At 43.2% G+C, this 16,024-nt stretch overlaps 1 protein-coding gene across 2 annotated transcripts in view; it reads left to right on the forward strand.

The window, feature by feature from the left end:
- Nucleotides 1-16,024, forward strand: part of arhgap10 (Rho GTPase activating protein 10) — a 223,415-nt gene that overhangs the window by 66,644 nt on the left and 140,747 nt on the right. For both annotated transcript variants that reach the window (XM_072256040.1, XM_072256039.1), the window contains exon 2: nt 10,189-10,284. In XM_072256040.1, coding sequence (XP_072112141.1) covers nt 10,189-10,284 — 96 coding nt within the window. The remainder of the gene's footprint in view (nt 1-10,188; nt 10,285-16,024) is intronic.

Below are 16,024 nucleotides of genomic sequence, written 5' to 3' on the forward strand. Positions count from 1 at the left end.
CATTTATATTCACTCTCATTCAGACTGGGGCTGCCTTAAGATCCCCTACATGCCCCCACCCTGACTCCCCTTACTCTTTTGGCTTTGTAATTAGAAAACTTTGAAATATATTACATTTCCTCATCCAATTGATTGATTTATATTTATGAGTATCTAGGGCCCAGATAATGATTGCTGTGGTGCCTCACTAGTTATTGGCTGCTAATCCAAAAAGCCCCGTTTCTATTTCTCTTTAGTTTCCTTTTTTGCTAACTTTCAATCCATGTCAGTACATTTCTTGTAATACCATGCATTTTAATTTTACATGGTAACCTTTTGTATGGGGTCTTTGTCAAAGCCTTTCTTGAATTTCAAATGGACCATGTCCACTGGTTTTCCTTTAACTTTTCTGCCAGTCACATTCTCAAAGAAACTGCTTGGCTTGTCAAGCATGATGTCCTGTCCGGACATCTAAGTTGACATTTTCTATTCTGGATTAATGTTTTACAAGTCTTAGCTCATTAGTTATAACAGCCTCTGATGTTAGACTAACTGATCTGTAGTTCATTGTTTTCTCTCTTACTTTAAATAATAGGTTGTATTTGGCACTCCAAACTGTGTGAACTCTTCCATAATCCATAGAATTCTGGAAAATACTACCCATAGCATCCACTATTTCCATAGGCACCTCCTTTAGAACTTTGGGATTTACTAGTTTTTAGATTCATTAATTTCTCCAGCACAATTTTGTTCATAATTATAATTTCCTTTAGTTCCTCAGCTTCATTCTGTTCTTTGTTCCTGAACTTATAGGAAGTTACTTGTGCCCTTTTCTGTGAAGTCAGGGCAATGTATTCATTTCTTTATTCTGTCATTTCCCCTTCTTTGATGATGGATGTTGTTTTCTTATGACAGTGTTTCATGTAGCTTTACCCGTGATGTACTGGGCTGAATCCACCACAATTTGTAGCATTTTTGGCGGTCTAACATTAGGATCTTTCATGGCAGAGATCTGTGGATTTTTGGATACCGAGGGAATTGGAAGGTATGGAAATTGAAGGAAATGGCCATGAGACACAATCCTTTGAAAGCATAATCAGAATGGCAGAGACTCCTTTATGAGCTGTATGGTCCCTGCCTCCATTTCTGATGTTCAAAATTCTTATTTATTAATGTATATCACCTTGTGAAGAGTTTCAGTAAATGAACAACTTGTACAAGAATGAAACATAACAATTAGATAAATGACAATTACTGTGCTAGTGGAAAAATTAAAATGTTGCCAATTTTGTCATATAAACAATTATACCATATATATGCCAATAACATTGTCCGGCACGACACTATTTACACCCAATAAATATGTCCTAGTGATAATACATACCAATTTTCCTTGGCTTGTTAGTCTGCATTGGCTGTAAGTCCTTTGAGTCAGACTGACCAAATCGATGTGCAATCCTTCTGACTATAGAAACAAACTGTGGTCACTTTATCTCTTTCAAACAGGCCTCCTAAGTTAGTGGCTTCATTCCTGCAGTAACAACTAGCAGTGTTCCAGTCGATGACACATTAGCCCTGGAAATTCATACATGTATTCTCTCTCTTCAGTGCTATGTTTTCACCTTTCTTGCCAGGCAGTTTCTTTTTGACCCAATTGCAGAATCTGTAAGGATGTTGGATTTCCTTCTCTGAAAAACAGTAGTCATTATCACAAAAAGATGGGTTGATGGGGCTAGTCATGTAGGAGCCAAACCAGCAGCTCTATTTCTAACTTAGAAATTTACAGCACATGACAGGCCCTTTGAACCACAATGTTGTTCCAACCATGTAACCTACTCTAGAAACTGCCTAGAATTTTCTTAGCGCATAGCCCTCTATTTTTCTAAGCTCTTTGTACTCTTTGTACCTATCTAAGAGGCTCATAAAAGAAGCTATTGTATCTGCTTCCACCACCGTTGCCGGCAGTGCATTCCACGCACCCACCACTCTGTGAAAGACTTACTCCTGATATCCCCTCGATACCTATTTCCAAGCACCTTAAAACTATGCCCCCTCATGTTAGCCATTTCAGCCCTGGGAAAAAGCTTCTGGCTATCCACACGATCAATGCCCCTCATCATCTTATACACCTCTGTCAGGTCACCTCTCATCCTCCATCACTCCAAGGAGAAAAGGCCAAGTACACTCAACCTATTCTCATAAGGTGCGCTCTCCAAACCAGGCAACAACCTTGTAAATCTCCTCTGCGTTCTCTCTATAGTATCTACATCCTTCCTGTAGTGAGCTGACCAGAACTGAACAGAGTATGTACTCCAAGTGGGGTCTGACCAAGGTCTTATACAGGTGTAACATTACCTCACGGCTGTTGAACTCACTCCCATGGTTGATGAATACCAACACACCATACGCTTTCTTAACAACACTATCAACCTTTGCAGCAGCTTTGAGTGTCCTATCTACATGGATCCCAAGATCTCTGAGATCCTCCACACTGCCAAGAGTCTTACCATTTATATTATATCCTGTCTTCAAATTGGATGTACCAAAATGATCCACTTCACACTTACCTGGGTTGAAGTCCATGTGCCACTTCTCAGCCTAGTTCTGCATCCTATCGATGTCCCGCTCTAACCTCTGACAACCCTCCAGGCTGTCCACAACACCCCCAACCTTTGTGTCATCAGCAAACGTACTAAAGTTTGTTAAGACTTTGAGGAGATTTGGCATGTTAAGAAAATCTCTTGCAAATCTCTAGAGATGTGATGGAAAGCATTCTGACTGGTGGTATCACAAGATTGCAAGAGGATGCTGAAGATTATAGACTCAGCCAGCTCCATCACAATCCTCCCCCTCATCAAGGATATTTTCAAGAGGCAGTGCCTCCTAGATGTGACATTCGTCACTGAGGATTCTTATATTTGCACTGTACTGCTGCCAAAAAACAAATTTCAAGTCGTACAAGACTGATGATAAACCTACTTCTCATTCTGATTCTGCAGATACTGATGTTGCAGTTCTTTTGAGAGTGTAATTCTTTAACTAGAGGTCTTGTTCCAGAGACAAGCTCGGAGTTCAGGAAGATTTGCTTCCGTGCCACTTTATTGTGGAATCTGCAAAATGTGCCAGAGGTGAGGCAGGAAGTGATCGATGTGGCTGGTGGATAATTATGAGAGCTGGTACATTCCTGCTGCTCTTTCCACCAGGCTTTTGAATACATCTGGCAGAGTTTCAAGTCTTTCAGCGTTATCTCAAGTGCACGCGGTGTTTTGATTTTTCATGGGCTTTAGATTCCCATGGGTCAGTGAGGATGCTATATTTTGATGCAAGCAGACTTTGAGAACATTCTTGAAGTATTCCCTCTGTATGCCTAAAACACATCTCTTGCTGTTTGTCTGGGGTCTGATGTTAAGTATGTGAATAACACAGCATGACCATTAGGTTAGAACCTCGATGCTGGTGATTTCAATTTGGGTGTCAGCACTGATGCTGGTTTGCTTTTCCTACCATTGGATTTGACAGACTTAGTGCAGGAGATGTCAGTGCTGAGGTACAGTTTTGGAAAAGTATGGCTGGCCAGGAAGGAGGTGGAGTTACAGTATAAATCCAGTAGTCCTGCTGTTCTCGCCAAACGCTTGGTGCATGCTCTTGTCACAATTACCGCCCTATTTTCCAATTCTAAATACTGTTTCATCTGGAGGAGACCGCAGTTTGGAAAAGAAGTGAAATGGCGAGGTTTGCAATTCCTGCGGTTGCAGAGGGTGGTAAATGATATTGGAGTGATTCACTGTTGCAATGAGAACATTGCCTTTGGAATCTCGAAAGGGGAGGTAAATGTGTGTAATGCTGGCGATGTGCTGAACTGGCAGAAGTGGCACATTATGATTCATTGCAGGTGGGAGGTGTGAGGATAAAGGGAATCTCTGTTTCTGGGAAGAATATGGCTAGAGGTGTCAAAGTGCAATACCACAACCAGGGTTGCTGATGCATTTGTACACTAGCTGCTTCCGTATCGATGAATCCCCTGGTTATCCTTGCACACAAGTCCCTTGCTTTATTTTTCCAAAATCCATCCGTCCGAAAGTCAGTCCACAGATTCAGAGTCAGCTCAGCGCTAAGGCGAGTGAAGCCAGTCGGGAAGCTCGATGGATATTGGGCAACAACTGCTCCCGACCCTGGCGGTGTGGGGCACAAGGCTCCTGCAGCTCCTGCCTGACGTAGTAACTAGAAGAGACCAGTCAAGTACAGGCAGATGGTGCTGAACACCTGTTCATTTTCTGCTCTCAGTCTCGATGATTTTAATCTTGCTCAACACTTTAACTGGCTTGAAGTAATGGAGCTGAACATGCGTTTGTCTTCCGTTATCAGGCCTTGTCACTGTGCCCTCCCCCTGCAATGGCAGTATGGGCTGTACCTGCACTTTGGAGAGTCTGGTTTGCTGAATCCCCCAGGAGATCGCAAAAGCACCAGTTCATTCAAAAGTACATCTCTTAAAGGGAAACTACAGGCTGTGGACTGCAGCGATCGCGGTTCTGGAGTACATCTATTAGAGTATCTAGTAGTTTAGTGAGCATCTGCAAAACGTCACCGTTGGTCGCCAGCATCATCTTGCGAATCTCGTAACATACACTAAGGTGTTAATAGTTTCCAGTAGACATTTAATCTGCCAGAACATTTTGGGGTATGGAGTAAATTAGAACAACTTAGTGATGCATGAACACACTGCACAGAGTACACCCAAGGTCAGGATCACACCCAGGCCCAGGGATTTATCAGGCAGTGGCATAAACTGTTGTGACACTATACTGGCTTTTGCACTGCTTCAGTGTGAACAAATTACCCTCTCAATTCTTTGTTCTCTTTGCTCTTTACTTTGTTCTTATCTTTTTCTATTGCCACGTTCTCCGCTGTTGCTTGTCTCTGCTCTGTAGCCTACCCTGCTGCTGCTACCTCTGTTCTTGTCCATTTCAAAGTATATTTATTATCAAAGTACATGTATGTCACCATATAGGTTGTGGGAACAGTTCAGTAATGGGGCAAGTGAAGTTATCCACTTCGGTTCAAGAGCCTGATAGTTGAGGGGTAATAACTGTTCCCGAACCTGGCGATGTGGATCCTCTGTACCACCTTCCTGATGGCAGCAGAGAGAAAAGAGCATGGTCTGGATGCTTTCCTGCAACAGTGCTCCACATAGATGTGTTCAGTGGTGAGGAGGGCTTTACCCGTGATGGATGGATTGGGCCCTATCCACTACAACTTGGAGGCTTTTCCACACAAGGACATTGGTGTTTCCATACCAGGCTGGAATGCAACCAACCAATATACTTTCCACCACACATCTATAGAAGTTTGTCAGAGTTTTAGATGAAATAGAAACATAGAAACATAGAAAATAGGTGCAGGAGTAGGCCCTTCGAGCCTGCACCGCCATTTACAATGATCATGGCTGATCATCCAACTCATTCGCCTTTTTCACCGCCTGCTGTACCTGCATGCCCACTTTCAATGACTGGTGTATAATGACACCCAGGTCTCGTTGCACCTCCCCTTTTCCTAATCGGCCACCATTCAGATAATAATCTGTTTTCCTATTTTTGCCACCAAAGTGGATAACTTCACATTTATCCACATTAAATTGCATCTGCCATGAATTTGCCCACTCACCCAACCTATCCAAGTCACCCTGCATCCTCTTAGCATCCTCCTCACAGCTAACACTGCCACCCAGCTTCGTGTCATCCGCAAACTTGGAGATGCTGCATTTAATTCCCTCATCCAAGTCATTAATATATATTGTAAACAACTGAGGTCCCAGCACTGAGCCTTGCGGTACCCCACTAGTCACCGCCTGCCATTCTGAAAAGGTCCCGTTTATTCCCACTCTTTGCTTCCTGTCTGCTAACCAACTCTCCACCCACACCAATACCTTACCCCCAATACCGTGTGCTTTAAGTTTGCACACTAATCTCCTGTGTGGGACCTTGTCAAAAGCCTTCTGAAAATCCAAATATACCACATCCACTGGTTCTCCCCTATCCACTCTACTAGTTACATCCTCAAAAAATTCTATGAGATTCGTCAGACATGATTTTCCTTTCACAAATCCATGCTGACTTTGTCCGATCATTTCACCGCTTTCCAAATGTGCTGTTATCACATCCTTGATAACTGACTCCAGCAGTTTCCCCACCACCGACGTTAGGCTAACCGGTCTATAATTCCCCGGTTTCTCTCTCCCTCCTTTTTTAAAAAGTGGAGTTACATTAGCCACCCTCCAATCCTCAGGAACTAGTCCAGAATCTAACGAGTTTTGAAAAATTATCACTAATGCATCCACTATTTCTTGGGCTACTTCCTTAAGCACCCTGGGGTGCAGACTATCTGGCCCTGGGGATTTATCTGCCTTCAATCCCTTCAATTTACCTAACACCACTTCCCTACTAACATGTATTTCGCTCAGTTCCTCCATCTCACTGGACCCTGTGTCCCCTACTATTTCTGGAAGATTATTTATGTCCTCCTTAGTGAAGACAGAACCAAAGTAATTATTCAATTGGTCTGCCATGTCCTTGCTCCCCATAATCAATTCACCTGTTTCTGTCTGCAGGGGACCTACATTTGTTTTTACCAGTCTTTTCCTTTTTACATATCTATAAAAGCTTTTACAGTCCGTTTTTATGTTCCCTGCCAGTTTTCTCTCATAATCTTTTTTCCCCTTCCTAATTAAGCCCTTTGTCCTCCTCTGCTGAACTCTGAATTTCTCCCAGTCCTCAGGTGAGCCACTTTCTCTGGCTAATTTGTATGCTTCTTCTTTGGAATTGATACTATCCCTAATTTCTCTTGTCAGCCACGGGTGCACTACCTTCCTTGATTTATTCTTTTGCCAAACTGGGATGAACAATTGTTGTAGTTCATCCATGCAACCTTTAAATGCTTGCCATTGCATATCCACCGTCAATCCTTTAAGTGTCATTTGCCAGTCTATCTTAGCTAATTCACGTCTCATACCTTCAAAGTTACCCCTCTTTAAGTTCAGAACCTTTGTTTCTGAATTAACTCTGTCACTCTCCATCTTAATGAAGAATTCCACCATATTATGGTCACTCTTACCTAAGGGGCCTCTGACGACAAGATTGCTAATTAACCCTTCCTCATTGCTCAGAACCCAGTCCAGAATAGCCTGCTCTCTAGTCGGTTCCTCGACATGTTGGTTCAAAAAACCATCCTGCATACATTCCAAGAAATCCTCTTCCTCAGCACCTTTACCAATTTGGTTCACCCAATCTACATGTAGATTGAAGTCACCCATTATAACTGCTGTTCCTTTATTGCACACATTTCTAATTTCCTGTTTAATACCATCTCCGACCTCACTACTACTGTTAGGTGGCCTGTACACAACTCCCACCAGCGTCTTCTGCCCCTTAGTGTTACGCAGCTCTACCCATATCGATTCCACATCTTCCCGGCTTATGTCCTTCCTTTCTATTGTGTTAATCTCTTCTTTAACCAGCAACGCCACCCCACCTCCCCTTCCTTCATGTCTATCCCTCCTGAATATTGAATATCCCTGAACGTTGAGCTCCCATCCCTGGTCACCCTGGAGCCATGTCTCTGTGATCCCAACTATATCATAATCATTAATAACAATCTGCACTTTCAATTCATCCACCTTATTACGAATGCTCCTTGCATTGACACACAAAGCCTTCAGGTGCTCTTTTACAACTCTCTTAGCCCTTATACAATTATGCTGAAAAGTGGCCCTTTTTAATGCTTGCCCTGGATTTGTCGGCCTGCCACTTTTTCTTTTCTCCATAGTACTTTTTGTTTCTACCCTCACTTTACACCCCTCTGCCTCTCTGCACTGCTTCCCATCCCCCTGTAGTGAACTAACCTCCTCACGCCTAGCCTCTTTAATTTGATTCCCACCCCCCAACCATTCTAGTTTAAAGTCACCTCAGTAGCCCCCGCTAACCTCCCTGCCAGGATATTGGTCCCCCTAGGATTCAAGTGTAACCCGTCCTTTTTGTACAGGTCACGCCTGTGCCAAAAGAGGTCCCAATGATCCAAAAACTTGAATCCCTGCCCCCTGCTCCAATCCCTCAGCCACGCATTTATCCTCCACCTCATCACATTCCTACTCTCACTGTCGCGTGGCACAGGCAGTAATCCCGAGATTACTACCTTTGCGGTCCTTTTTCTCAACTCCCTTCCGAGCTCCCTATATTCTCCTTTCAGGACCTCATCCCTTTTCCTACCTATGTCATTGGTACCTATATGTACCACGACCTCTGGCTCCTCACCCTCCCACTTCAGGATATCTTGGACACGATCAGAAATATCCCGGACCCTGGCACCAGGGAGGCAAACTACCATCCGGGTCTTTGGACTGCGTCCACAGAATCGCCTATCTGACCCCCTTACTATCGAGTCCCCTATCACAACTGCCCTCCTCTTCCTTGCCCTACCCTTCTGAGCTACAGGCCGGACTCTGTGCCGGAGGCACGGCCACTGTCGCTTCTCCCAGGTAAGCTGTCCCCCCCAACAGTACTCAAACAGGAGTACCTGTTGTTAAGGGGCACAGCCACCGGGGTACTCCCTATTACCTGACCTTTCCCCTTCCCCCTCCTAACCGTGACCCACTTGTCTGCCTCCCGTGGCCCCGGCGTGACCACCTGCCTGCAACTCCTCTCTATCACCTCCTCACTCTCCCTGACCAGACGAAGGTCATCGAGCTGCAGCTCCAGTTCCGTAATGCGGTCCCTTAGGAGCTGCATCTCGATGCACTTGGCGCAGATGTAGACGTCCGGGAGGCTTGTAGACTCTTCCCAAATTTCTAAGAAAGTAGAGGCATTGCCTTGCTTTCTTTGTAGTGGCACTTGAATGATGGGCCCAGGACAGATCCTCTGACATGTCCAGCATTTGAGGTGAGATGGTTACACCTTCTGCTCTCTTGCCTTCACTGTTGCTCCCTCCTCTTCTCTGCTTCTGTCTCCAAATCCTTTCTGCACAATCAGCCTCTCTTTGTTCCACTCCTCTTCCTCTTCCTACAGCATCTTTGAAATTAATGAAAAAAAATCAGACATGGTGGCAGATTTCACATTTTATTTCCAGCTTCAAAACAAGATCGTACTGAGGTTATTTTTTTTCAAAGGGAAAATATTGCTTCTGATGTGCTGCTTAGAGTAAAACTGGCTGGATTCCAATGTTTTGATCTTGCAGTAACAAGATTAAATGCCTTCCATTGTGCTCAGACTTCCTGTGTATAGCTTCAGATGTCTGTTGAGGCCAATTTTATTATTCCAACTTGTTGAAAGATTTAAAAAAAAACCTTAGAGAATGAACCAGAACAAACTTGGTAGTTTATAGATTTCAGCTGATTAAGCACCATCTATTTATTTAAGTGTTACCCTTGATCAGGATTGTGGCTGAATCCTTTGCTTGATAGGTGTGTGAATAATTTGGGTTGCGTGGCTTCTTTGCAATTTTAAAAAAAACAAATGTACAAAGTATCTTGATTTTTGATTTCAGTTTACAAAGAAATAGTGTTCCACAGTGAAATCTGAGTGATTCAGGCTCTTTGGCACATAATGTAATGTGTAATTCATTGCAAATGAATAAGCACATTTTTTAAATTTCCAGATTGAAGATTAGAGGTGACAAAAGCAAAACTATGAATATTTTTCAATGCTACCTCGAAGCTTTCAGCCTTATTTCATGGACACAGATGCCAATGGAATGATTATCGAAAACTAATATCAATGACTAATGACCAATGGTTATCAATGACTTTAAATAGATATAGGCATCCTATTTGATTAGTTTCAAAGCTAACCAACATGCTGTGCAATGAAAGAAGCGTTAAAATAATTTTTATGTTGTTCATGAGTGTTGATACTTTGTAACTTCTTCAACTTAGCTGCTGTTTATTTTAACAGAATGTTTGCATTGCAATTTTTATGGGTCTTGACTATAAGTAGACTCTCTGTAGGGATAAACCATCAAATAATAGCCATAAGAAGGTCTGCAATCCAATCTCTCCTCTCAAACGAGTGTCATTCTGGATTTCATTTCGTAATGTTTATTTTTAACTATTATTTACTTAGTGTATTTGTGCAGCTGAGGTTTTTTTGAAGGGTATTTCTATACTGTGTTTTATAAATAAAAACAATTATTAAATGTATTTGGATTTTTATCTTTGCATTTCAGATCTTTCAACTGCACAGCAGAAGTTTGCTCAGTCCCTTGGAGAATTTTCCTTTGAATTTATTGGTGATGCTGAGACAGATGATGAACGATGCATAGGTAAGCTAGCCTCTTTTCTTGTATGACTGCCATAGAAGAAAATTTAGTTTGATTCATCAGGAAAAAGGTGATGAACTGAGAGCTTGAATACATACATGGAATTATGATGTAGTGGCCATTACAGAGACTTGGCTGGCACCAGGGCAGGGATGGATTCTCAATATTCCTGGATTTCAGTGCTTTAAAAGGGATGGGGTGGGGAAGGGGAGGAGGGGTGGCATTACTGGTCAGGGATACTATTACAGCTACAGAAAGGCTGGGTAATGTAGCAGAATCCTCTGTTGAGTCAGTATGGGTGGAAGTCAGGAACAGGAAGGGAGCAGTTACTCTATTGGGGGTATTCTATAGGCCCCCTGGTTGCAGCAGAGATACCGAGGAGCAGATTGGGAGGCAGATTTTGGAAAGGTGCAAAAATAACAGGGTTGTTATCATGTGTGACTTTAACTTCCCCAAAATTGATTGGCACTTGATTAGTTCCAGTGGTTTAGATGGGGCAGAGTTTGTTAAGTGTGTCCAGGATGGATTCCTGTCACAGTATGTTGACAGGCCGACTAGGGGGAATGCCATACTAGATCTAGTATTAGGTAACGAACCAGGTCAGGTCACAGATCTCTCAGTGGGTGAACATCTGGGGGACAGTGACCACTGTTCCCTGGCCTTTAGCATTATCATGGAAAAGGATAGAATCAGAGAGGACAGGAAAGGAGTTGGGATGTAGTGTAGAATTTGTGTAAAGCATTGGTAAGTCCAAATCTGGAGTATTGTGTACAGTTCTGGTCACTGAATTTCAGGAAAGATGTCAATAAAATTGAGAGAGTACAGAGGAGGTTTACTAAAATGTTGCCTGGGTTTTATCTCGTAAGTTACAGAGAAAGGTTGAACAAGTTAGGTCTTTATTCTTTGGAGCGTAGAAGGTTGAGGGGGGACTGGATAGAGGTGTTTAAAATTATGACGGGGATTGATAGAGTTGACGTGGTTAGACTTTTCCCATTGAGAGTGGGGAAGATTCAAACAAGAGGAGATGGGTTGAGAGTTAAAGGGCAAAAGTTTAGGGATAACATGAAGGGGAACTTCTTTACTCAGAGAGTGGTAGCTGTGTGGAATGAGCTTCCAGCAGAAGTGGTTGAGGCAGGTTCTATGTTGTCGTTTAAAGTTAAATTGGATAGATATATGGACAGGAAAGGAATGGAGGGTTATGGGCTGAGTGCAGGTCGGTGGGACTAGGATAGGGTAAGAGTTCAGCATGGACTAGAAGGGCCGAGATGGCCTGTTTCTGTGCTGTAATTGTTATATGGTTATATGAAAATGTTTAATTGGGGAAGGGCAAATTATGAAGCTAGAAGGCTAGAACTTGCGGGTGTGAATTGGGATGATGTTTTTGCAATGAAATGTACTATGGACATTTATGGTCGATGTTTAGGGATCTCTTGCAGGATGTTAGGGATAAATTTGTCCTGGTGGGGAAAATAAAGAATGGTAGGGTGAAGGAACCATGGGTGACAAATGAGATGGAAAATCTAGTCGGGTGGAAGAAGGCAGCATACATGAGATTTAGGAAGCAAGGATCAGATGGGTCTATTGAGGAATATAGGGTAGCAAGAAAGGTTAAGAAGGGGCTGAGGAGAGCAAAAAGGGGGCATGAGAAGGCCTTGGCGAGTAGGGTAAAGGAAAACCCCAAGGCATTCTTCAATTATGTGCAGAACAAAAGGATGACAGGAGTGAAGGTAGGACCGATTAGAGATAAAGGTGGGAAGATGTGCCTGGAGGCTGTGGATGTGAGCGAGGTCCTCAATGAATACTTCTCTTTGGTATTCACCAATGAGAGGGAACTTGATGATGGTGAGGACAATATGAGTGAGGCTGATGTTCTGCAGCATGTTGATATTAAGGGGGAGGAGGTGTTGGAGTTGTTATAATACATTAGGACGGATAAGTCCCCGGGGCCTGACGGAATTTTCCCCAGGCTGCTCCACGAGGCGAAGGAAGAGATTGCTGAGCCTCTGGCTAGGATCTTTATGTCCTTGTTGTCCATGGGAATGGTACCGGAGGATTGGAGGAGGGAGGCGAATGTTGTCTCCTTGTTCAAAAAAGGTAGTAGGGATAGTCTGGGTAATTATAGACCAGTGAGCCTTACGTCTGTGGTGGGAAAGCTGTTGGAAAAGACTCTTAGAGATAGGATGTCTGGGCATTTAGAGAATCATGGTCTGATCAGGGACAGTCAACATGGCTTTGTGAAGGGCAGATCATGTCTAACAAGCTAGATAGAGTTCTTTGAGTGGGTGACCAGGCATATAGATGAGGGTAGTGTAATGGATGTGATCTGCATGGATTTTAGTAAGGCATTTGACAAGGTTCCACATGGTAAGCTTAATCAGAAAGTCAGAAGGCATGGGATCCAGGGAAGTTTGGCCAGGTGGATTCAGAATTGGCTCGCCTGCAGAAAGCAGAGGGTTGTGGTGGACGGAGTACATTCGGATTGGAGGGTTGTGACTAATGGCGTCCCACAAAGATCAGTTCTGGGACTTCTACTTTTTGTGATTTTTATTAACAACCTGGATGTGGGGGTAGAAGGGTGGGTTGGCAAGTTTGTAGACGACACAAAGGTTGGTGGTGTTGTAGATAGTGTAGAGGATTGTCGAAGATTGCAGAGAGGCATTGATAGGATGCAGAGTGGGCTGAGAAGTGGCAGATGGAGTTCAGCCTGGAGAAGTGTGAGGTGGTACACTTTGGAAGGACAAACTCCAAGGCAGAGTACAAAGTAAATGGCAGGATACTTGGTCGTGTGGAGAAGCAGAGGAACCTGGGGGTACATGTCCACAGAGCCCTGAAAGTTGCCTCACAGGTGGATAGAGTAGTTAAGAAAGCTTATGGGGTGTTAGCTTTCATAAGTCAAGAGATAGAGTTTAAGAGTTGCGAGGTAATAATGCAGCTCTATAAAACTCTGGTTAGGCCACACTTGGAGTACTGTGTCCGGTTCTGGTCGCCTCACTATAGGAAGGATGTGGAAGCATTGGAAAGGGTTCAGAGGAGATTTACCAGGATGCTGCCTGGTTTAGAGAGTATGCATTATGATCAGAGATTAAGGGAGCTAGGGCTTTACTCCTTGGAGAGAAGGAGAATGAGAGGAGACATGATAGAGGTATACAAGATATTAAGAGGAATAGATAGAGTGGACAGCCAGTGCCTCTTCCCCAGGGTACTACTGCTCAATACAAGAGGACATGGCTTTAAGGTAAGGGGTGGGAAGTTCAAGGGGGATATTAGAGGAAGGTTTTTTACTCAGAGAGTGGTTGGTACGTGGAATGCACTGCCTGAGTCAGTGGAGGAGGCAGATACACTGGTGAAATTTAAGAGACTACTAGACAGGTATATGGAGGAATTTAAGGTGGGGGGTTATATGGGAGGCAGGGTTTCAGGGTCGGGATAACATTGTGGGCTGAAGGGCCTGTACTGTGCTGTACTATTCTATATTCTATTCTTGATTCTGAAAATGACATTCAGAGTTTTGAAAAAAAAATCAATGTCATGTCTCTGGAGAAACAGTTGTAATTCTAAAATAACAATGCAATATTCATGTAAACTGTGGGCCTGAATTGTCTTTTAGCTGAAATGTCCTGTGGATTTTATGCTTTGATCAGAAAAAAATCCAACTTAGCTTCAAATAACATCTTCAGATATGTAAACGGATAACAACCTTTTTGCAGTATCGTCTCCTTCAAATTGTTTGAGTTACAGTAACTCAACAATTGTAACTGAAGCATATGTTTCTGTTGCTAAGCACTTGTATATGTATATTAGTCATATCAGTTATAGAGATAAAGAACAAAATAAAGGGGCAGATCTGTTATCCTCCAATCATTGGTTGTCTATACCAGGGCCATGCTTTTTGTTCCAATGTGGCTCAGACACACTCTTCTAATGCCAGCACTTCTTGTTAGAATGCAGCATTGGAGATGACTCAACAAAGGGAAAATTCTGCAGTTGCAGGACAAGCAAGTCCTCCAGCATTGCCAGCTATCACTGTTATTAAATGCTTATAAATGTCTCTGATACTCATAGCTGTTCAGTAAACTAACAACATTACAAAATGTAATTTAAAAATTGTTAAGATGTGCTCATTTCTAAGTTTTATACTCACTCACTCCAGTTTTTCGGACGATTTTAAGTAGACTTAAAAGAAATCTCAGCTTTACTTCCAACAGTCATTGGAATGGAGCCATTGCTCTTGGCGCGGGGCCAGTAAGCAGTTTTCCCAGCCGGATGACTGGGAAATCTGTGGGAGGTTGTGCTGAGTACACAGGTGCAGGGGAAGGCTGAGGACACATGGCAGGATTGAAGATGTCACAGCTGGCTTGGGCTCACATAGCACTAGAAACTTGGATTTCTGTACAGATAAGTTGTTTTGAGCAGGCATTGGTCTTCCCTCAAGATGGTGGTGTGTTCGGATGCAGTGGCCTCTCCACGGCAATCAAAGATGTTTTTGATTTTTTTTAAACATTCTTATGACTGCAAGACAACACTGGAGATTAAGAACTCTGAGCGCTGCAGGTCTACCTCATAACTGAGCTGTTTATTGGCAGAATAGCTGGAGCAACTGTGTTGCTGTCTGCTATAGAAACACTTGGGATTTGGTGCGTAAATGTAGTGTGCAGTCGAACAGCGAGTGATTTGTCTTGGATGTTTTTCTTGCGATTGCAAGGCCCTGTTGGACTTTAGTAATGTATCCTACTACAAGTTTGGTTCACTGGTTTATTGGCGAGACCACCGGCAGTGGAGCTGTGTGGTCTTGGCTGTAGTGACGACTAGGCCTCATGTCGCGGACTTGCCTGTTGCAGCAATCAAGGAGAGGAGACCCTGGAGGCAGTGTGGCATGGCGTCCATGCTGGTTTTGTGGGGGGGGGGGTTGGCCCCTCCCATTGGTGCTGCCTTCCAGTGGATGGCATATATATACTGTATGTTTATTGCTATCTTATATGTGCTATATGTGCATTGTGCTCTGCATGACTGTTGTTGATATTGTGTTTTGCACCTTGGCCCCAGTGGAAGGCTGTTACATTCGGCTATATTCATGGGTATTCCCGTGTGGTTGAATGACAATTTAACTTGAACTTAGTGTCAGATAAGCATTCCACCCCAAAATACTATTGTGGTTGCCTTTCAAAATTTTTGTAGCAATAACTTAAAATATAAATTTCCTTAACTTTTAAGAATTTTTCCAACCCATCCACCAAAATCATAGATCTATTTATGTGCACAATACAAGGACTGTGAGATAGTCTGTTGCAGGGAGTTAGGTTCACGGATTTGGTAAAGGGAGCAGAAGACATGAACTAAAGGTAAGCTTTAACTATTTATTAACAAGACCAAGACAAAGATAAACACTATTAAGCATTCACTTGATATTCAAGTTACAGAGATACTTAACTAAGTGTGCATACAGGCACTCTATCTGCAACACACTTCCAAATATTTCTGTGGCACTAGTCTTGTGAACCCCAGTCCCTGGTGAGCCCAGGGGGAGAGAGAGAGTTCCACGTGGACTATATTTATACATTAGTAGTACTTTGATGCCAGAAGCCAGTACCATGGCATGAACTTTCGACCGGCAGGTAGTGTTAACCTTTCATACTACAATATACCCCTTGAAAGATGTGACACTGCGACACCCGGCTCGCAGGCTAATATAATCCCTGTGGATGTCCCACTGTGCTACATATAAGATGTAAAACTAAAATATCCA

The sequence above is a fragment of the Mobula birostris genome, chromosome 4 (assembly GCF_030028105.1).
Source record: "Mobula birostris isolate sMobBir1 chromosome 4, sMobBir1.hap1, whole genome shotgun sequence".
In the NCBI taxonomy this organism is placed as follows: Eukaryota; Metazoa; Chordata; class Chondrichthyes; order Myliobatiformes; family Myliobatidae; genus Mobula; species Mobula birostris.